At 57.3% G+C, this 22888-nt stretch overlaps 1 protein-coding gene across 2 annotated transcripts; it reads left to right on the plus strand.

Moving 5' to 3' along the window:
- The first annotated feature begins 5025 nt into the window (after nt 1–5025).
- TNS4 (tensin 4) lies at nt 5026–22458 on the plus strand. 2 transcript variants are annotated; one of them, XM_064636204.1, is made up of 13 exons: nt 5026–5386; nt 11470–12093; nt 15602–16013; nt 16201–16607; nt 17439–17525; nt 17984–18103; nt 18431–18523; nt 18790–18867; nt 19235–19306; nt 20276–20444; nt 20794–20862; nt 21077–21103; nt 21638–22458. In XM_064636204.1, exons 2-13 carry the CDS (start codon nt 11598–11600, stop codon nt 21765–21767), a joined length of 2160 nt encoding a protein of 719 aa, XP_064492274.1. In that variant the 5' UTR covers nt 5026–5386; nt 11470–11597; the 3' UTR covers nt 21768–22458. The 2 variants fall into 2 exon arrangements, with proteins under 2 accessions (XP_064492274.1, XP_064492273.1); XM_064636203.1 differs by having other exon boundaries at nt 5028–5386; nt 16198–16607.
- The last annotated feature ends 430 nt before the right edge of the window (nt 22459–22888 follow it).

Genomic DNA, 22888 nt, shown 5'->3' on the forward strand with positions numbered 1-22888 from the left:
GAGCCAGGCAGCTCCATGAATCATTCAGTGCCTTACATCCGTGTAAGGATGGTTCATGGCTGGATCTGGGGCGGATCCTGGAAGCTTCTTTCCAAGGGAAGTTTTGGACAATGACGTCCCAGCTTCTGATGATGCCATGTGGGACAACCTGTGCTGCCTTCTCCTGCCCTGCCACAGCAATCTGGAGGCAGGTATTCCCCATGTGAGGTTTCCTCACTGGAAATGATCCACAGAAAGCTGCCTCAGGGAAAGGGCTTGCTGCTAAGGAAAGAAGAATCCAGTCTCTGATTCTTTGTAGTTCTGAGAGCAAAATGCACCTGCGGATGGAGGCTGTGGAGACTCCTCTGCTGGCTTTAAAATCCCCAGTCTCTGGAAAACACTCCAGAGACATCCAAGATGTGCATCCTGGGGGATGGTGGCTCGGGAGAGTTGTGTGCAGCAGCAGCACCCTCAGTGTCCCCTGGGGCCAGGAGCCTCCAGGTGCCAGTGTTCTTTTGGGCTCATTGGCACATCATCAACTACCAGTGTCACCCAGCACTGCCCAAAAAAGGGCTTTTCTCAAGGCTCCAGCTGCACAGCCAGGTAATTCCTTGCAGGAGACAGGAACCACCTGGTGCTGCCACCTCAGCTCTGCCCATCCAGGGCAGCAGTGGGGCCTCATCCTGTGCTGTTGACGTCAGTGGTTTTCCCCTCACAGTGCCCGGCGTGTGCAGGCAGAGACCTGGAGCTGTGTGAGCCCAGCCCACGCCTCTGGCACGTCCTGAGCCAACTCTGCTTTTCAGTTCCCTCCTGCAGAGAACACAGCTGCTGGCTCAGGGCACCCCGGGCATCCCCCAGGGTAGGGCTGGGCACAGGGAGCTGCTCCTTTCCCTGGCTCCTGGCCGGCTCTGACTGTCACAGGTGCTCCCAGCCATGGTGTGACTTCCCTGGAGCCTTGCACTTTCAGTCTGAGAAAACCTTCACTGCGAGGTCTAGAAAACAAAAGGTCCTTTTTCAGTGAGAGGAGGCTGATTAACATCCCCTCGGGGGAGCCAAAGGGCCTCCTCACCCTTCTGAGTAAATATGTTTTGTTGTTCCATGAAAAGGGGTGACTCACCTGGCGAGGCTTTCCAAGCAGTGAGGTCCCTGCACGTGGCTGTTACAGGAGCCCCACAGTCACGGGGCTCAGGGGAGGTGTGAGGGACTGGCCCTGCCCTGTCATCAGCCCGTCCTCCCCAGCATGGGGCAGTTCAGCCCCTCCAGAGCAGAACACTCCAGGCTCAGCTGGACACTGTGCTGGACACTGTGCCCACCTGCTCCACCCAAAGGGAAGGGCTGCTCTGGCTCAGTGTGTCTTGGGGGGTGTCTCGGGGTGCTTGGAGGCGGCAGCAGGACCCAATTCCAGACCTCGGTGGGTGTTCAGGGTTCTCTCCCCTGCCCGGTGCCACTGGCCAGGAACCCCTCAGAGGGTTCCCCGGGAGCTGCCCAGACCTGCTCTGCTTGTACCAGCTGTGCCATCGATCCCAGGAATGCCACGGCCCTCTGTGGCTTTTTCAGGCAGGTCTTGCAGCACTTCAATGTTTTCTGCATTTTCAAAGGCCCCGGGGGAGAGGAAGGCTGGAGGAGTGAGGAAGAGGAGGGGTGAAGGTAGCAGTGACCTGCTTCCTGCCCAGAGTCACTGCTTGGTCAACTCCCCACGTCACCTCTGAAGCTCTGGACATGGTGTCACTTGGCTTCTCCCGGGTCAGACTTCTGGAAGGTTTTCCAGAGCCAGGCAAGAGGGAGGCAGTGTCAGTAGCAATGCAGGACACAGGGCAGAGCAGCTGCTGGAGCCAACTCACATGTTTTATTTGTTCTTTTTTTAGCTGTCAGGTTAATATTTTGTCCTTTATGAGCACGTCCTGGGTAGGGCCATGCCTGGAGGAATCTGCTCTGCACAGGCAGGTCGGGTTTAGCCAAGAAAAGAAGAGGCAGAGGAGATCACAGAGGATTCTGTCACAGATGCTGCTGAGGGGAGTTCCCAAGGTGAAGGAGGACTTGGAGGATGGTCCCTTGTTCCAGCCCTTCTGCATGGCCCCAACATTGCAGCCCAAGGCCTCCCACCTTGCCCCCCATCCTGCAGCCCCCAGAGCCATTCCATGGATCCCCTCCCTTCACACAAGAACCAAACCCTCAGTTCCAGGCAGAGGTGACAAAGAGAGGGATGTTTCATCCTCTTCTCCTCGTTTGCACAGGTGCATTCCAGGGAAGCATTCCCAAGTCTTATTCATAACCAATATTTGTTCCTCTGAAAATTCTCTTTTATGTTGGGTCCCTCACCAGTGTCTGGGTGTTTATTTTGTTCCAATCCCAGAAACAAGGAACCACACATCTACAAACCCTGCAGGAGTGACTCTGTTGCTCTCCCTCTCTCTTGTTCTTCCTCCAGCCTCTCCTGGGGCCACTCTGGTTTTCCTTGGCCATCTCCAGCTGCAACCAGAGCGCTCTCCCCCAGACAGTCTCACACTCCTGATTTCCCTCAGCTTTCTCCTGGGCACAAAAAAATGGTGTTTACTGGCTGCTGACCATCCATCCCATCCCATCCCACCCCACCCTATCCCACCTTGGAGGAGCTGTGTTACCACAATGTTACCCACCTGCACAACTACATAACCATTTATAAAGTTTAGGGATATGCTGTTTGCTAATAATGTTTAGGGCCTTCAGGGTGGGAAAATCCAGGATGACGCAGAGGCTTGTTCCTGGTGGGATTTCTCACTGCAGGGTAAGTTCACCTGCACAGGTGACTGGTTCTCACAGGCAGTGCTGCTTCAGTCCAAAACACCCGCAGTAAATGCAGTGTAACTCAGGTTCTGACTGGGATAACAGAGCCCTGATGCAAGATTTTTACCCCTGTGGTAAAGATTTTTACACCAGTGGTGAGTGATCCACAGGGGCAGGGCAGAACACCCCTCTGCATGGACAACCCTCCATGCATCCCATTAATTTTTCCTGTTAAACTTCCGTGGATATGGAGAGCATGAAGAAGATGTAACAGCCTGGCTGAGGAGCCACTGAGCCTCTTGGCCTCGCTGCAAAACCAGAAATGTCAAAGCCAGAGGTGGATGGTGGGGGTTTTTCTGAGGGCTCTTGCAATATCTCTGTTTGCCTCAGTGCTGGGGAGGAGTTTGACAGCCCTGCTACAAACAAGCCATTTTCCACAGACACCGCTCCCCCAGGCATCTCCTCACGCCTTGCACAATGCAGGCAGGACAGCAGGCAGAGAGGACGGGAAAGCAACATTAGAGCAGCACAGGAATTGCAATTTGGCTTCCTAAGTGCCAATAGCAGTAACAACCCTCTACCCTGACAGAGAATTGCATCACTCCTGGACACACAGGCCTCTTCAGCCTGGGGCCAACACAGGATGTGAACACACAGCAAACAGCTTTGCACTGATTTCTGGGTTGCTGAGCATGTAAATGCCAGAGGAAGTTGACGCTGGAAGGTGACAGTGGAAGGTGTCAGTGCAGTGGGAGCTCCTCCCTTTGGGGAGGCCACCCCAGCTCCACAGGCAGGTCCCATCCGATCCCACCTCCATGAACCCAGTGCTGGCTGGAGCAGGGCAGTGGGACGGGGAGGGCCCAGCACAGGGTCACTTTGGGGTGATTTTTCCAAATGAAGTGCTTAGCCTTGAACACATTTTATCCTGCTGGGTTTCCCCGGGCCATGAACCCTCCAGAACAGAGTTGAAGCCTGGGCATTCCCAGAACTGGCTGCAAACAACGGGACCAGAGTGTGGAGACATCTCGTTCTGCTGCCAAAACCTTCCCCTCCCCACATCCCTGCTGCTTCCCCATCCTCTACAACTGCCCAACCATCCCAGGAGAGAGAAGATGTTCAGCTCGAGGGACCCAACACAGGTCATGGTTCCCCAGCATTACTCCCCCTCTGCTCCCTCAGTGATGTGTATGTGACACTGAACGTCCTCCAGGTTAGAAATTCCCTCTGTCAAGGACCTCATCCAGGTGAATTTTACCAGCCAGGAAAAGGAAAGCTGCCGGGAAATCACTCCCACTGCAATCCCAGGGCCATCACAGATGGAAAGGGGCTGTGCTGGCAGTGTCACACTGTTTACCCAGGAATGTAAGGACAGGAAAAAACAATGGCTGATAGTAAATGAAACACTGGAAAGATTGTAAAGTGAGATGAAGGAATTTTAAGGCAGGGAGTTTATATGGCCTATTTCCTGATAAAATCAAGCACTTTAAAGGGTCCCTTCATGGTGTGGCAACACTGCAGTGAGCCCAAGGCATTTATGGGCAGAATAGGCAGTTTCCTTGAAAAAGGGTATTTCAGAGACATGCTTTAAAAGGTTGCTACACAGCTCTGTGCCCACTGAAACTGGAAGAAACCCTTGAGCCAAGATGTACAACAATCCAGAGGGATGCTTGGGGGTTATTTATTATCCCCCATTCCCAACCAGGGAATGCTGAGTGCAGCAGTCAGGCCTGGACACTGCAAACATGTTTTAGAGACACGGTTGCCTTTAAATACATTTTCCAATCTTCTCCCTGTAACACACCAGGGATAACACTCCAGTGCTGATGGTGAGGGCAGACAGGTGACAAACGCCCTTTAACCAGACAGAAGATAAAATTTCTTTCCCTTTGGTCCAGTCTCCCTCCATAAAGCAACACCTTTGCCACGAGGCAGTGACACAGGACAGGCTGTCACCTCTTCCACTGCTCCTCCCAACAACAGCAGGCCTGTGGGAGCAGCTGGTACCTCTGGAAAGGAGCAGGAGGAACCACGACTCCGATGCTGCAGCTGGAGAGGAGTCTGTGCTTGTTGTCCCCTCTTCATTCACTGTCACAGAAGACAGCCAAGGTTTGGGGAGACTGAAGCACAGTCCCCAGCAGTTCTCTCCCCACAGGCAGTGCCGTGGCTGAGGGCTGGGTGGGGGCTGCTGCTGGCCCAGGGGGTCGCAAGGGCAGAGGACAATCCTTGGCAGCTGCAGCACCAACTCCCCACCTTCCCCGAGCAGCGTTACCTTGCTCTGCTCAGCCTGAAAGCCGTGCCCTGAGCAGCCTGGCTGGCAGCTCTGCCTGGAGCCCTCCCGTGCCAGGGCTCCGGAGGCACCCTGGCCCCTCGCCAACCCCCCGCTGCTCCGGGGTCTATCCCAAACCCGGCGTCTGGGTCTTCCCTCTTGCACCACACCTGGCCTGAGCGGGGCTGCGCCCTGCGGGGCACGGAGGGGCGGTGAAGCTCAGCCCAGGTGGGAGGGACTGGGCTCCCGTTAAATCCCTGCTCCCAGAGGACCCGGTCCTTGCACAGACCCACCCCTGTGGTTTATGAGCTCAAGGTGCTGGCGGAGGTGTAGTGGCAGAGCCGTGCACAGGAGTGGGGACGAGCTGCTGCAGCCCAGGTACCTCAGAGTGCTGATTCCAGGGCCATCTCTGCCTTTGCCATGCCTCTTCCAAGTCCTTTTTTTCCCTTCAGTTCTCATGCTAATGCTACAGTTCCTATCAGTTCCTCCCTTCCATCACTCCTCTTGCTGCTGCTTTGCATTTAGCTGGGGATTACTGCTGTGCCTTGGGAGGAATCTGCTGCAGGGATCTCAAATAAGCCAAGACATGGTTGTTCCTGCACGAGCAGCGCTGCCGGCGGGCAGAGGCCGAGCGGATCCGGGGTGGGGAAGTGCTGACAGGAATGGTTGGGATTATGCTTGTTGCTCCAGCTAAGCTTTTGGGGTTTTCTCAGTAGTCTCTGGGGTTTATGACATTAGCATTTACCTTTCTTACTCACCCTTTTGAAGCATATTTAAGGTTTCCAGTGGTGTTCGTTGTCTGTTGAATGTTTCCTTCGCTGCCTCCAGTGGGCTCAGCCGGGGGGACACAACTGGGATCGTGGGTTGGTGCGTGTCCCAGTGCCTGTTCCAGCGCCTCCTGCCTGCCCATGGGAGGCTGCGGTTTGGGAAGTGTGCAAACTCCAAGGCAATAAAAGTGCCACGTGGGAGCAGACGTGCGAGTGGCTGAGGCGGAGGCTGGTGCAGAGGTTGGTGTGAGTTACTCGGGGTGTTGTGGCACCGCAGACAGTCAGGGAGGTCAAAGTGCCGGGAATTGGGTCAGGAACAAAAATGCTGTGAAACCAAAACCAAAAGCGGGTTCTGGGGCTCTGTCCCTGTGTCAGAGGAGAGCGAGCATCAGGAGGATGGTGTGGGAACTGTGCAGCCAGGGCTCCAGGCAGGAGCACTGTGGATCTGCTGCGGGTGTAGGTGGATGTACTGGGAAGAAGATGGAGGTCTGAGGAGGAGAGGAAGAGAATCCAATCCCACCTCGTACTGTTTGGGCCCAAGGGAAGAGCCTGAAGCAGTTCTGCTGCTTCACAAGGTTTCAAGCCCTGCAGGATGTGCCTGGGACAGTGCAGGGGTACAGGGCCCTTCTGAAACACCTGGAGTGTGTAGAGCCCCCTGTGGAGCAGCTCCCACCCTCTCCCTTCCCTTGGCACCCCTGAAATGCAGGAAAACAGCCTCTTATGCTGCAGCTTCCTTTGTCTAACATTAGTGAATCCCATAAGGGATGTGCCCATGGTCTCAGAAGGGGAAAATCCTGGCTGGTGCCCTGAGGAGCTTGTTAGTGTGTCTTGAAAGCCTCATGTTCCTGTAACTCATCTCAAACATTCTTAGGATTTGCTAATTTAGTCTATTTTTGGACAGACATCCTGTTCTAAAGACGCTGTTGTCCCTGAGCCTCCTACATCCACTGCTCGCCCACAAAGAGGGGAAGGGAAACTCCTCCTGGCTGTGCAGGGACCTCTCCTGGGAAAGGGGACCAGGCTCTGCTGCTCATCTCGTACCCAGAGAAGCTCTTGCCAAAGGGGAAAGAGCCATCCCTGGAGAGGAAAAGGGAGCAAGGCAGTGGGAGGGGGAGGTGTCAGAGGAGTGATTTCGACATTACTAATAACCCTCCTCCTCCAAATCCCTGGAGACCCTTCCAGAAGCCTGAAATGTTGCTAAACAGGCAATGCACTGGGGGATCTGCAGGGAGGTCGCTGGGCGGGGGTGGCTTCTGATGTGGATGCTCTTGGGACACGTTGGAGAGCAAAACATCCTCCTCTGGCACTGGTCACAGAGATGCTGCCCCGTCGTGTGGCTCCGGGGGCTGGTCAGACACCAAGATGCTGCCTGGGATTTCACAAACGCTTCTTTTGCTGCTGATCTTCCTAATTGCTCATGTTTGAGCAAGGGAGGAGGCTCTGACAGCCACCCCTTCTCCCCCGGCGAGGGAGGGCAGCCCCTCCTCGGGCATCAGCTGCCTCGTGCCCAGGTGCTGGAACCCCCGGAGCTGGGGGTTTATTAATATCTGCCATGTGATACCACGGCTCTCCCTGCTCTGCAGGCAAAACACGGCATAACCATGGGAACTCTGCTCCTCAACGCCCTCAGCACGCCCCGCTAATCCAGGCAAGTCGCCCGCAGCTCTCGCTGTGATCAGGTTGGGTGTAATGAGCTCTGGAAACCCTGGGTGTCCCAGCAGTTCCCTCTGCCCTTCCTGGCGAGGGGATGTGTAACAGGCTTGTCATCGGGAGGCTCCCAGGGCTCATGTTGCAAGGAAAAACAACCAGACTTGGCAACTGGCTGAGCTGTTTTGGGGTCTGTGCAGGCAGGGAAGGAGGCTCTGTCCCAGCTCGTATGTCTGAGCTCCAAATATCCGCGCTGGGACTCCCAGGGCTCTGCTGCAGCTGCCGGGGGACGCTGCGGGGCAGCGCTGCCAGCTCCGCTCTTACCCTGCCCCGTCTGATGCCAGGGCAGAGCCCTGGGGGTCCCACCGGGCTCCCCGAGATCCAGCAGATGAAGCAGGAGGGACTTTGCTCTGCGTGGATGGGCGGGCTGGGCCGGCGGGGCTGGGCCGTGCCCGGCGGGTTTGGGAAGGGCGGTTATCGCCGGGCCGGGGTGTGTCGGCACAGCCCTGGCCCCGGGGCACCGGCTGCTCCCACCGCGCCCAGCAGCGCCCTGCAGCCCTCCAAACACACACCCGCCTCCTGCCCCACGGGGGTGCTCTGGTCCCGGTCCCGGCACCCCGAGCCCTGCTCCTTCTCCTGTCAGGGGGGTCGTGTTTTCGTGTCGGGGGGCTGCCTGCCGAGCTGGGCTGGAGGTGGAGAACTGGGGTTACTGGGTTGAGCTGCAGCTCCTGCCCCACAAGCTGGGTCTCTGGGTGCAACAGGGACCTGCCTTGCCAAGAGCCTTTTTAAGAGTGTCCATCTGCATCCAAAATCTGTGACTTGTCCCCTTCACCTTAGGGGGAATTCTGTTCCACAGTCTGCTTCCAGAAGCAGAAACTCTGTAATTTCCAGTCTGGATGTGTTTGTGCCAGCTGATTTCCATCTCTTTTTGTGCTACCCTTGTCTTAGCTTAAACAGCAGAGCTCCTTCCCTGGTGTTTCCATACAACCAGCAGATCTCCCGGCCCCGGCTGAGCCAGCCTGGCCAGGCACAGCTGCAGTGCCAGGGTTCCCTCTGCCAGGGCTGCCCTGATTCTACCACAGCACTTGCTCTGCTGCTGCCACAGAGCCCAGGGCACCACTCATGGCACAGTGTGGATGTGTGTGATATGGGCTCCCTGCCTGTACCCATGCCCAGCCCCTCTTCCCTGCCCAGGGGGCACAGCTGGACACTGCCCAGCCCTTGCCAGGGGGACACTGCCATTCCCAATTGCTCTTGGACAGTCCTGATGTCTGTGGGCAGCGTTTGCCTGTCCCATGGCTGTGCCATGCTAGTGGCCAACAACCAGCCAAACAGCCCTTCCCCTCTGCTCCTCCAAGCAGAAGAGCCCACAGCCGAGGCTCAAAATTCCTGTGAGGAGCCTGGGAGACCTCTCACTTCAACCCAGAGAAGGGAAGGGAGGAAAAATGAAGTTTGGAGACTAATTCTGGCAGCACCAGGCATAAGAAAGATCAAAAACTCGGGGCAGGAGTACAAGAGAGGAGGGAAGCTGTTGCGTGCATGCTCCTGGAAGCCCCGACAGCCCCGGTTCATGCATCCTGCACGTTATTTCTGTACCTACTTAAATTAAAACCAGCCTTGTCTTGCTGACACTGACTGGAGCCAGGCAGTTCTTCTCCCCAGGGGAGAATCCAATTTTCACTCCATCTTGCTTGCGTTTTTGACCTGGAATGACTCTTCTTTTTATATTTAACCAACACTCCCTCCGAGCCTCGTACCGCGCTGTGCTTCTCACGCAGAGCCGGCGGTGGGATGGCACACAGGGCTCCAAGGCAGGGGACCAAGGTGGGCATCCTGCTCTCCCTGGATCCCACTGACCCGTGGCAGAGCTGGTGGTGTGATGGCACACAGAGCTCCAAGGCAGGGGATTTTGGGTGGTTTCCCAAGGTGGGCATCCTGCCCACCTGAGCTCTGACTGACCCACGGCAGAGCTGTGCCGTGACAGACCAGAGGCCACACGTGCTCTGTAGGCAGACCAGCCTGGCTGCTGGTGGGAGAGGGGATTCATGGTCCCAGCCCTCTTCTGCATCCTCTGCATCCTCTGCACCTTAGGATTGAGGTCCAGAAATGCCAAGGAAGAGCCACGTGCATGGCATGGCTGGTGGGGAGGGCACCGTGGGATGCTGGGCTGTGGCACTGCTGTGGTCATGGGAGGGACCCCACCACCTGCAGCCCCTCACCCACCTGCCTCCCAATTTCTGACAGATCCCTTCACAACTGGTTCTCCATAGGGATAACTGCTCCAGCCTGGTCCATCTCTCCTCAGCACAGAGGCAGACCTGGCTCCAAAAGGGTAGGATTACTTAATTACAGCTCAGAGGTACCCTGGGCCTGTCTAATCCAGGCTGCAGAGGTGTTTCCCTTCCTGCAGCACAGCCCTTGGTGCAGGCACATCCCTGCTCCCGAGCCTTTCCTAGGGACCAACCTGTCAGTCCTGTAAATTAAACCTTTCAGAGGCTCAGGAGACACCACGGGGGCTGGGCTGGCAGAAAGGCAGATGGAGTAGAGGTATTTATTCACTCCTGCAGCCCTTAGTGCTCTGGGAAGCCCTGGAGAGGCCTTTGCCTGCCGTGACTCGCCCGTGGCTGTGTGCTGACAGCAGCGACGTTCTGCTTTAATTCCCTAATCTTCATGAGCCCGGGGTATTCCAGGTGTCTCTCCAGCAAGAAGTGAGGCTTCTCCAGGGTTATATAACCCATCCAGGGCAAAGCTGGACTGTTTGGAGCCCCCTCCATACCAGCTCCCAACACCTGGCAGGGCAATTAGTCACCGATTACAGCCGTGACGCAGGGCACCAGCCCAGCTCCTGCTGCGCCCACGGGCTGAGGCACCGGCTGCCCCGGAGCAACGTGTCTCCTTCCTAATCCTGTGACTCCATCGTTAATCAGTCCGGGATAGGCGAGTAAATAAGCCTGTCATTGGAGGCTGGTGCAGGGAAGAACAAATGTTTTGTGAGGTGCAGCCTTCTGTTTGTGTGTGTCACACACCAGGATATGGAGAGGGAGCCCCGAGCTGTGGGATTAACTCCTGCCAGCAAACCTTTGGCTCTGGATCGCCCGTGGTCCCCACTGGCACCGTTCTTCCCAGGGACTAGAGAGGATGGGAGTGCTGCCATGCAGCCAGGGCAGTGTGGGCACAGGGAATGTGCTGGGCTTGGATGTCCCAACACGGAGATGCTGAGTTAGTTTGGTTGTGGCAGGACAGCGTTATTGTCCTCCTCTGGAGCCAGAGGAGTGAGGGTCCCTCTGTGTTTGGTGGCAGGATGTGATGCTGAGGGACAGCTCCTGCCAAGCAGGAGGGCAGCAGCAGCAGCTGGGGAGATCCCACTTGTTGCTGATGCAGTGGGACAACTTCCCCACCTCCAAACAGTGCCCTGAGACCCTTTTTCCCTGACCCCTGAGGGAAGCCCACCTCCTGCCGTGGGGGTTTATAATGGAGAATTAAAAAATACTTTCTGTCTAAAGCAAAGCCCGGGAGTCTTCAAAGTGTATTAGCAGTCAGATTCCTCAAGCAGCACCATGACTGAGGCAGCAGCCACGTACTCAGGCTTCCAGGCTTGCCTTGTACCAGGAAAAAGAAATCCTGGATTAGCTGTACACCCACTCCAGGACACTGCCCTGGCAGGCAGCTCCGGCTCTGTGCCCGCCAGGCTCGCTGGCTGCCCTCGGATGCCTTCTGAGGGTCAGGGTCCCACGGGAAGACTGTTAGAGTGAGCCCTCATTTCATTCTTAATCCAGAAAATCAGCAAATAAAGCAGGATGTCCTTCTCAGGCCTTTGAATCATCCTGAAAAGCTGTTGCCAGTGAGTGCTCCGTGCGCTTGCCCGGCCACACTGTGGCACCGGGAGCAGAGGCTGGAGAGGGTGGAAAAGCAGGACGGGGTGACTTGTTTTCTTATGAGCTGAATTCCAGCTTTGCACTCCAAATCCCGGTTTTTATAGACTTTTCCGCTGAAGTCTGCTCCTGCCCGGGGCATGCCTGTGTAACCGCTCCTCTCTGCATTCCTCAGATTCCTCTTCCGCTGGAGACCGGATTGAAGACGGGGGTCTGAGGTCCCTGGTGGAGGAAGGAGGCGAGGAGCAGGAGGAGGAGGAGGTTTCCCTTGGACTCTAAGCCGTCAAACCGGAAAACCAAACCATGTCCCAGGTCATACAGAACCACGTGCTGCGTGTTGGACAGACTGTGTGTGTTCCCTCTCCGGAGGAAAGCAAGAGCCTGCACCCGGCGGGGTACCCGGGGTGCTCCGCCCTGCCGGGCAAGTACGTCTACTACTCCACGGAGTCCTGGGCTGACCCCCCCTCCGTGGTGCACCCCAAGGCCCACCTGCTCCCCGGAGGGAGGCTGTATGGAGCCCACCCTGTGCTGGAGCATGTGGCTGCTCACACACAGGGGAAGGGGCAGCAGGACTCCTCCTTGGAGAGAGCCGCTGCTCCGTGTCAGCCGAAGCAGGAGGAGAACACCAGCGTGGATCCTGAGGCTCAGCCAGTGTCTCCCTCCCTGGACATATCCATAGAGGCTCTCAACCAGCTGATCCTGGAAATCGATCCGACCTTCCAGCCGCTGAAGGATCCAGCCCAACCTGCTGTTTGGGGTGACACCACGGCCACCAAGGAACAGGAGCCAGAGGCAATAGGTGAGGAAAAGGCACCACTCAGGCACTGGAACCAGAGCAGCTCCAACCCAGTGAAAACCCTCTGCCAGGGGCAGCGGGAGCCCAGGGCAGAGAGGTCGGGCACACACCTGTCCCTGGGCAGGACGAGGTCCTGGGGGGCTGGAAATGGGCATCAGGGATGTCCTGCACTGTTCCCAGTGGGATTGCTGTGGGGAGTTGTCTCCTGACGTCAGGGTTCCATATTAAGGAGCAGGACAGGCTGTGTATCCAGGCTCTGCCTAATTCCACTGCTTCCATGGCCCTGGTCTGATCACTGTTGACATGTCTCATGCCCAGCCAGCTCAGAGGGATGCAGAAGGGAACAGGGAAAACAGCCTTTGATTCAATCTGATGTTTGTTTCCCTGTGTTTGGAGAAAACATTTCTCATTGGAAATGGGACTTGGGGAAACTCCTAATCCCAGCTGTCACCATCAGTGACAGGCCCTGGGCTCTGGGTGCCATGTGAGGACCCTGCTCCCCTCATTCCCTCAAGGCCAGCAGGGCCTTTCCCAGGGTCACGCTTGACCCGTGGGAGCACAAGGATTTGCAGCCAGATTTCCAGGGCCCTGGGCTAAGGTACCGAGTGTTACACAACCACCTCCTTTAAATGTTCCCAGTCACTTTGCCAGGGAAATTCTTTTTCCAGGGCTTGTGCACTCCTCGGGCAGCATACCTGGCATAGGCAAGGCACCAGCAGCACATACCAGCCTGTTCTCTGCTCAAGGGTTCCCTACATGAACCCTTGTGCAACACTCCCCTGTCATCCCTGCAATCCAAGCTCTGATCTGTGAGCTGCTCCTGATCCAAGCATTCCTGCCTGGGCTCTTCTGCTGGTTTTAGCTGTTCAGCACCCTGTGCACAGGGCAGCCCCAGCAGTGCTGGCACTGCTGTCATTGTCCTGGTGCACCGGGGGTGGCTCAGGTGCCTGAGGACACAGACTTGCTGCTTCCCAACAGCCTTGTTGCCTGTCCCTGTCTTTACACATGGAAATACCTTGACAGTCTGTCCCCAGGCCTCTTTCCAGAGGAAGGTGAAATGAGAGGATGGCAAAGGCATGAAAAGAATTCTGTTCTCCCTGAGCCCTCCTGCAAACACGAAGATTGTGGGGTCAGGGGAGGATGAGGTGCCTGTGAGGGTCCTGGTGCTCCAGCAGGGAGCCAGACAATTCCAGGGCAGACAGTGTCCCTGCTTCCCCCTGGGATGGACAGAGTGGCCTTGCAGATAAAGGACTGTGACAAAGTGCAAGTTCAGCTCTGGCTGCTCAGTGCCTGGATCTTGGGGGATGGAGCCTGAGAAGCTTCACAGGTTTGAAAAATCTGGCTCCAAGAGAACACCTGGAATTCTGGCCACAAATGCAGTGGGAAAAGCCTCACTTTAGCTTTCATTTTCTTTTAGCAGCTCTTGGATTTTACACTCACTTCCTCCCACTCCAGCCCTGCAACCTGTGCCCTAATGTGAGGGTGGCAGGGACTGACAGTGATCAGAGAAGTGAGAGGGGCTTGTTCTTGGTTAGTGGAGCCCACGAGGAAGCTTTAAACATGACAAATGCTGCAGCAACAGGAGATGCTTTCATGAGAGTCACAAATCCCTCTGGAATCCACTGGAGAGGAGAGGAGATCTCAGATCTCAGCTTACGTGACATCTGAGCTCCGTGTTTGTGGCACTTTTGCCACTCCTTGATGCTGGAAAACTTGCCAAGGTCTTGAGCAAATATTTGAGGTTTAACCCCAGGTGATAAGAGGAGCCAAGGCGGAGAAGTAGGAGGTAAAAGGCCTCCTACATGAGCACGGTGTGCAGATGCTTGTCAGTTCTTTAAAGGACAATTAAACTCTCCATTTCTCTCTCCCCTTGAGGAGCCATTGACAGGAGCTGGCTGTGAGGGTTTGTGTGCCGATACCGGGACATGCAGCTCCGGAGCCGCTCCCAGGCCGAGTGTTGGAGGAGCTGCTGCTGGCAGCCAGGCTGTGGAGGGGGAAGGCTGTGGCTCTGGCTCCATCCTGGCGAGGTCCAGCTGTGTCCCTGCTGGGGACCAGCCCTCCTGGCCCACCTGGCACCTCCTCAGCACTGGCCGTGCCAATCCGACCCTGCACCGGGGTTGGCACAGAGAAGGGGCTCGGGAAGTAACTTCTGTACAGACTTGTACTCTTCCTGCTCATCCAGCTCTATGCCCCAGAGGTCTGGTTGTTCCTTACAGTAACCAGGGTCAGCAGAGTCGGCTGCTCTGCCTGTCCAGCTCCCACGTGGCAGGTCCAACCCTTCACACCACAGCCAGGGGGATCGGGGTTGTTAGAGCAGCTTGTCTTTGCCGCAGTAAAAAGGTTTTTCCCTCTCCAAGAAACGCTTTTGAGAAGGGGAACTTTCCTGAACTCCATGGCAGGGCAAGAACAAGGCGCTGAAAGCAAAGCTGGGCATGTCCAGACTGGAAGGGAGGTGCAAACTTCTGGCACTGGAGTGATTAACCACCAGAGCAGCTTCCCCGGGCGGTGAATCCACCATCGCTGCGAGTGCTTAAATGGGGTCTGAGTGTTCCAGCCCAGCCAGAAATTTATGGCTTTGTCCAAGGAAGCCAGGGCCTGACGTACATCAGGCACCTGGGGAGCCAGGCACACTCTGTCCTGGCTGTGAGGTTTCGCTTTCTCTGACAAGAGATGCTCTGCCAGGTGTGTTCCCATATCACTGATGGCAAGCAGAGGGGCTGGACGTGCCTGGCCTGCTCTGAGCACGAATGGAAGAGCAGGAAGGATCCCACAGCAGGGCACAGGCACAGAAACTGCCTTGGAAGTTACTTCCCTGGAGAGATTTGTGCAGGATGGAAGAAGGGAAGAGGGAGCAGGCAGCCCCTACCTGGGGCTCTGTGCTTGCTGCCAGCATGGCTGGTCCCATAGTGGACACCAAGAGCCCTGTGACTGCCCTTGTCCCACATGGATTCCCTCTGCCTCCTGTCCCACCGCCACTCCAGCTGTACCTGGGGCCAGGTGACATCCCCCTGCTCCTCTGCCCAGGCCCAGGTGATATCCCTCTGCTCCTCTACTCGGCCAGGGTGTGCAGGGCCACACTCCTGCTGCACTGGGCACCCTCCAAACCTGACGTAATCCCCGGGGGGAGCAGCCAGATGTTTTTCTCTTGAGTCAGGTACAAACAGAGAGGCTGCTGGAGGGAACACCCACCTCTGGCTGCAGGTCTCTGCAGGTCCTGGCTGGGTAGTGCTGGTGAGGGGGGGGCTGAGCAGCCAGACGTAATCCCCCTTCCCTGGGAGCCTGCCAGCACTGGGGGGTCAATGCACTCTGGGGTCTGTGAGGAATCAGCCCCCATGGGATCTCAACAAAAGGCATGGGGGTGTCCCCTGGGACTCCCCTGCAGCCCTGCAGAGAGTGAAACCCAGAGCCAAAATTCACAGCAGGAAGAACAGACACGTGTCCCCCACGGAGCTTTATTAAGGAACACAATTTGGACACTGGATCTCTAATAACCTCCTCTCTCTCCCTGCAGACATCAAGTACATAGAGCTGACACCAGGCAGAGCCACGGGGCCTGAGCTGCCACAGGGCTCCCCCAGCCCTTCGGGCACCCCCTTCTCCAGGTCCCCCCAGACCGACGGCTTCCTCACCCAAAAAGGGGCACTCGGGGGCAAATACAGCACCAGTGACAGCGTGGTTTTCTCCAGCCCACCCGGACCCTCGAGCTCCCAGTCAGCCACCCTGAGCTGCAGCAATGCATCCGAGAGCATCACGGTGCCCCAGCAGTGCACGGCCGGACACACGGACACCGCCTCCCTCGGCACCTCCCCGGGCTTTGACAACCTGCTGAAGCCTGTGCACGTGGTGAGGGCCCAGCAGCGGGGCAGTTGGGTGTCCCAGCTCTCCACCAGCCCCGGCTCTGACACCAGTTACATCCTGGGAAGGTAAATGCCGCCTGTGCCCCAGCCTCGGGGTGATGGTGGGGATGGAGGGGGTGCAGGGCTGGGCTCTGAGTCCCTCATTCCTCAGGCTGGGAGCCGGGGGGCTGACAGAGCTGGTGCAGTCCCTGGGGTGGGCTCTGCATGTCAACACCCCCCTGATGTTCTCTGCTCTTTGTCCCTCTTGCAGCAGCACCCACTCGCTCCACAACGAGGACTCGGATGCTCCCACCGCTGCCTGCTCGTCCCCCTCCAGCTCCCTGGGCAGCCCCTGCTCCCCTTCCCCTGGCATCGTGTCTCACTCCAGAGAAGCTTTTGGCCAGAGGCCCCCCCAGCCCAGGGCAGGCAGCTCCCCCAGCACCAGCTCCTCCCAGAAGGGCCAGGCCAGCAGCTGCCCCCCCTCCATCCTCCCCTCCGCAGCCGACATCCCCGTGCTGTTGGTGAACGGGTGCCTGGAACAAGGAGATGGATCCCCTCGGGCGGCCAAAGCCCCCCCCAGCTCTGCCACGCAGGCCCCCCCTCCCGGCTGCAGCCCAGCCCCGAGGCTCGGGGGCCTCAACAACGCCCTGTCGGCTCCTGCACTCTCCTGTGTCCCAGACAGTGAGTCCCAGGGCAGGGCTGGGGTGGGAGCTGCAGATCCTGGCAGCTGCTGGGAAAGGGGTACAAACCTCATTTTCCCTCTGGTTTAGCTGTGGGTTATAGACACGAAAGGCGGGGGGTCCTTGCCGGAGCTGGAGCTCCTCGTTTTGTCCCCGAGGGCTCTGGGTGGTCTCCAGTTCAGTCCTGGTGACTCTGGATGAGCTGCACCTTCTGCCCAGTGGGGTGCTGGGGCACGGGCTCAGCAGGCAGGAACCCTCTGCTCCCTCAAGGAAATGCAGATCCACCAATTTATAGTACCTGAGAGTGAGAACCACCGTTCTGTCCTGCCCTCCTGGTTTGTGGGCCCAGACCAGGGTCGGGAGGAGGGGTTGGGGCTCCTGTTTGCTCTGAGGACACCGAAAGGTACAGGAGTTCACAAGGTCCCTCATTCAAGGGCAAACACTGGGGCTATTGTTCTTTGGAGGAGATGAGCAGAGGCAGCTCTCAGGGCAGAGGGTTTTAATTGGGATCCTTATGGGAATAGCAGGAGGGTGTGTGGGTCAGATCCTCAGCTGGTGTAAAGCCCACGGTCCAGTGCATTGTGCAGGGCTGGGCAGGCTGGCACTGCCAAGGGATTCCATGTGCCCCTCTCTGCACTACATCACAGCCTGCCAAGAGAGATAATTACATGGAGAATGAGCTATTCTGAGGAGTGGGGAGGAAAGGATTCAAAAGGATTGAAAAAACCTTCAGCCCTGACCAGCCCGAAAAAGAAATGTCTTTGCTGGGCTCTGTCACCTGTGGAGGTCCTGGAGGTCCCTGCTGGCCTTGACACCATGGGGTCTCTTGCAGGTCCCCTCAGGGCTGGGCAGCCCACCATGAAGTTCGTGATGGACACATCAAAGTACTGGTTCAAGCCGAGCATCAGCAGGGACCGAGGTGAGGCAGCGAGGGGCTCCAGGGGGGTCACCCCACCTTGGGCTCCTGCCTGTGCCCTGGGGTGGAGTCCTCCTGTGTCCCTGGGGACTCAGTGAGGGCAATTCAAAACCTACTGGGGGCTGATGGGGGTGGAGAGACCCTCTTACTCCGAGGGGGACGACTCAGAAACACAGGCTGTGCCACAGCCCCTCTGCAACCCCCTAAAGCTCATAAAAGCTTCTCCTGCCCCTGTGCTGTCCCACAGGCAGGGGCTGAGTGTCCTGGGGACCACAGAGACCTATGAGACCGAGGCAGGGCCCTGCAGGAGCACAGTTGGTGCTGCACGAGGGCTGTGAGCGTCCTTGGCAAATGCTCCAGAGCCTTTCCTGCTGCTGCCAAGGAGTGACTGCCCACAGAGCACAGGAGTGGGGAGGTCCCACCTGTTGTGCTTGGCTGAGCCCCTGCCTGTGCTCTGACAGCAATCCAGCTGCTGAGGGACAAGGAGCCAGGCACGTTCCTGGTGCGGGACAGCACGTCATTCCGGGGCTCCTTTGGACTGGCCATGAAGGTTCCCGGCTCTCCGTCCGGCAGCCAGACAGGTACAGGGACTCGCTTGGAGATGGGGGGTTCCTTTAATGGTTTAACTGAAACTGGGCAAACTAAAGCCAGATGAGAAACAACAGGATTTCGGTTGTGTGGGAGACATTGACAGCCTCTGTTGGTGCCCATCCCACCCCTGACAGGGGCTGGCACCACACTGGCACCACAGAGAAGCTCTGGTGATGCCCTGGGATGGGCAGAGGTGGGCAGGCACAGGTAGGGGAAGGCAGGGGTGGGCAGAGGAGGGCAGGCACAGGTAGGGGTGGGCAGGGGTGAAACAGCAGCTCTGGGGCCGGTGCTGATGCTGGTTTTGGTCCCTCTTGCAGGGGACGACGGCAGTGACCTCGTCCGGCATTTCCTCATTGAGTCCTCCACCAAAGGGGTGCACCTGAAAGGGGCCAGCGAGGACCTGTATTTTGGTAAGGACAGTGCCATCACCCACAGCAGCCCTGGTAGCCCCAGGAGCTGTTTCCAAACCTCCTGGAAGCATCAGGGTGACGGGGTGAGCGTGTTGCACACCCACCAGCATGGGGACCCCCCGGCCCCCAGTCCTGCCTGCACTTCCCTGGCAGTGAGATCATGGCAGTAGGAAAATGAGCTTCCTGGGACACTGCTGGGGGGTGGAGGCACGTGGTGGGAGGTTTCAGGCACCAGACCCCCCACAACTCGTGGCTCTGTGTTTCAGGGAGCCTCTCTGCCTTCGTCTACCAGCACGCCATCACCCCGCTGGCACTGCCCTGCAGGCTCAGCATCCCCACCAGAGGTAGGTGACGGGACACAGGGGATGATCCAAGGGGAGGGGGGAAGGTCCTGAGGTGGGGAGGGGGTTGAGCCCTGCAAGGGGCTGCTGCCCTGGCTGCAGGCAGAGCAGGGACCTGCAGAACTGCCCTGAGGACAGCACAGCAGTGACCCCCTTCTGCTGGGGGTGAGGGTGGGCGAGGGAAGGAGGAGTGGGAAGATCAGAGGTGAGCAGAGCCAGGAGAGGGAGGTGGAGGACAGTTAAGTTAATTAGTGCTCTAAGCCCCTGCAATTAGAGCAGTCCTGGGCCTTTGTGAGATAAGGAATGGTCAAAGAGGTGACCAGCACAGCCCTGCCTGTGGCATCACTGCTCCTGCTTGTCCTTCATGCAGATCTCGCTGACAGAGAAGACAGCCCAGACTGTGCTCCTGAATCCATGCTGTCCCTGGCAAACAAAACTGCAGGTGAGGGCTCGAGCCTGCACTGCTGCCCAGCTGGCAAGAGCTGGAGCCCTGGGCACGCTGTGACAGCAGCAGGTCACCCCCACACACTGGTGGGGGGCCTGTGTGACATCCCCCTCCAGCTTCCCCACCGGGCTGGGGATACCCCCAGGATCTCCCCACCTCCTCCCCAGCCCCTGGGCTGTAGGGGAACCTGGTATTTTTAAGGAAAGGAGATTTTGGGTCCTCAAGATACTAGAGAACACAGTTCTTGAGGTCACAAGGCTGACAAAAGGCACCCATTTCCCACAGTTTTAAATAGCTCCTGATTTTTAAGCCTCTCCCCTGATGGGGTTCAATGGGGATTGAACATCTGGAGCTTTAGGAGAGGGATGGGGCAGTCGGGGGCTGCTTGAATTGCTGGGGGACCTTATGTGGGGGATATGTGGGCACTGCAGAGCAGGATGGGAGGGGTCTGTGCACCCCAGCCTGGGTGGGAGCAGAGAGGGAAGGGCAGGAGACCACACGGATGGGTCACAGCACAGGCCGGGGAAGCGGGAACGGCTTTGTTTTGCTGGAAATTCTGAAAAATCAGTTGGCAAGCTGGAAAGTTTAGTTTGACCCAGAGCAGCCCTTTAAACAGCTCAATCAGCCTGAAATGTCATGTTTTAGGTTGGCCTTCAGCCCTTCGTTGGCTTGGGGTATTTCTGCTTTTCATTAAAGGAAATATGTAATAAACAGAAAAAAAAAAAAGCGCCCCAAATGTGACATTTAGAAACGGGAAATTAAATACTTTGACTTTTACAACAATTAGTGCGAAGAATTAAAGTAAACCAAACTAAATTGGTGAAGAATTTCTGAGTCACCGAACCTTTTAGTTTTCGTCAAAAACAAACCCGACCCGGATTCCGTGCGAGGGTTCTGCAGGATGATCCCTGGGACCCAGCCCTGGGTGTCACCCGTGCTGAGCCGGGCTCTGTGCTGTCCTTGCAGTGTGCAACGTCCTGTACCTCAGCTCGGTGAGCGTGGAGACGCTGACGGGAGCCCCGGCCATCCTGAAAGGCATCTCCTGCACCCTGGAGCTGGAGCCGCTGCCCACGCCCATCCTGGTGCACTTCAGGGTGACGGAGCAGGGCATCACCCTGACCGACATCCAGAGGAAGTAAGAGCCCAGGGATGGGCTGCGGGGGTGGCCGAGGGGGGGTCATGGAGAGGCAGCTCCCCCGTGCCCACCCAGCCCCCTCCTTGCCTCCCAGCCTCAGGAAAAGCTGCCCTGCTTGGACAAACCCGCGTCACGACCCAGGGATGGACCTGACCCCTTGTTACAGTGCAGGGCTGTGCGTGGCAGCACCTCAGGGGTGGGATGCAGGAGGCAGCTGGACCCGGGGTTGGGATTCTGGGATGCCATTTGGGATCCCCATTCCCCAGCAGCCGTGACAGGGCTTGGATCTGCATAATCCTGTTCCTGCCTGGGCCCTTCCCTCCCATAACCCTTCCCTCTCTTCTTCCAGGGTGTTTTTCAGGAGACACTACCCCTTGGCTGCCATCAGGTTCTGCGGGATGGACCCTGAGAACAGAAAGTGAGTTTTGGGCGGCCGTGCCGGTCGGAACCGCCTCCTGTGCTCCCTTCCCTGCCGTTCCCAGCACTTCTGCGCTGCTTCAAATCCCAAATCCCAAAAAACTGCCCTGGGCGTAACGCGCCGGGGTGGATCTAAACATAACCCTTGGCTTTGCAGCTGATGGGATGAATTAAACATCAGCCTTTGAGCAACTCCAATTCTGTTCTTCCCTCAGGTGGCAGAAGTACTCCAAGTCCTCCAGGTAAGACCTGCACAGGGACCTCCTGCACAGAGCCGGGGGCTGGAATCTGGGGGGGATGATGCTGCTTTGGGAAGCAGTTGCATTGCAGAACATCAAAGAATCAGCTTAAAAATGAAGAGAGGATTCAATAGAAGTTACCGTGGTGGCCGGGTGAGGGGTGGGACTGGTGGGTAAAGTTTTAGGGCGGGTTTACTCTGTAGGTTTGGGCAAGAGGTTTGGCTGAGTCCCGTTCTCCACATCCCCTTGTGCAGAACCCCCCATTCAAATCCCACAGCCTTTCCAGGGACTCACACTGGGCTCAGGAAGGGAGTTTATATCTGGCTCTACCTTGTGCTCAAGAATCTTTTCACGGCTGGGTAAGCCTTGCCAGAAACACTCCTCCCGGCTGCTTGGCTTCCAAGGAAACGTGATTGGGGAGCGGGCCAAGGTGGAATTGTTGGAACTGGGATTTGGCTTTGTGGCCGGGGCTGGTTTCAGCGTATTCCTTCAGATTCCTGGATGCAAACTGAATAAGCCTCTCTCCTTTTTTCAAAGAATCTTTGGGTTCGTGGCCAAAAGCCAGACAGACTCGGGGAACCTCTGTCACCTGTTTGCAGAGTACGACACGGTGCAGCCGGCGTCGCTCGTCATCGACCTGCTCCGCCAGCTCCTGCTCGGCCCGTAGGGATGGGACCTTTGGATGCCCAGGGCTGGCAGCTGCCCACACACTGCCGAGCTTCTCCTGCTCCTCTGCTCCTGCTTCTGAGTTGCACTTTTGGCAACAGCTCGTATTTATACTCTTTTTGTTATGTACCATCATGTCAGAAGTCTCAGTTAGAGATTTTCAACTCTGGTGGGATGAGGTGCCCACGGGGAGCTGTGCTGGTCTGGGACAGAGCGGTGGGATGGGAGCTGTGCTCCCTATGGAACCACAGCCCCTCACCTGGCACCCACTGTCTGCTTTGCAGGGCCCCAGTGTTCTGGCTGAGGTTCCTACCAGCCACGAGGGATCCCTGTGCTCGGGGCATCCAGGCTGAGGCAGGTCATGGAGCTGAGCTGAGCTCCCACCATTAGGAACTCAGCCCTGACCCCCCAGTGCCACAGGAGGGGAGGTCTGGGTCAGGCAGGGGGGACTCACCCCCTGAGTAGTACCAGAAGGCAGCTTTGCAAATCAAACTGTATAAAAATCACCCAGTCCTGCTGGAAACCTGCTTCCCTGAAGGAGCAAGAGGCGTCCGCAGGCAGGAATGTCAGAGCAGCGCATTTTTCCCTGTGCTGGGAAATTCTCCTGCCCTTTTTCGCAGAGCGGGGTTACGGGCGGGCTCGACCTCCCGGCACCGCGGAGAGCTGGGAAATAAACGGTGACATTTTCATGACAGTGAAACATCGGGTTTTTGGAAATGACTTGCCTGAATCTGGGCCAGCTCCTCGGATGACGTGCGTTGGCGCGGCCCCGAGGAAGCCGATGCCGCCGTGATCTGCAGCAGCTGAAGAGTCGGCTCCGCTGCAGCTCGGAGCAGAGAGCGGCTCCGAGGCCACCACGCTGTCACCTTCCGTAGTCGTCGCTTACCTGGGGCCTCTGCACTGGTTTTGGTTTCAGGCCCTGTGTTATAAACCCACATAGGGGTATTTCCAATAAAGCAGTGGAGCGTTTATCCTGCACAGACACCGCAGGGACGTCAGCAATGGAGATGCTCTGCTCTGGAACAGCCAAGCAGATGCATCCATGGCAGAGGGTCCCTCTCCTCCAGCCAGGCTGTGGAGCGGGTCCAGCTGGAGCAGCTTTTGGCAATGACCAAAACAGAT

The sequence above is a fragment of the Pseudopipra pipra genome, chromosome 26 (genome assembly GCF_036250125.1).
Source record: "Pseudopipra pipra isolate bDixPip1 chromosome 26, bDixPip1.hap1, whole genome shotgun sequence".
In the NCBI taxonomy this organism is placed as follows: Eukaryota; Metazoa; Chordata; class Aves; order Passeriformes; family Pipridae; genus Pseudopipra; species Pseudopipra pipra.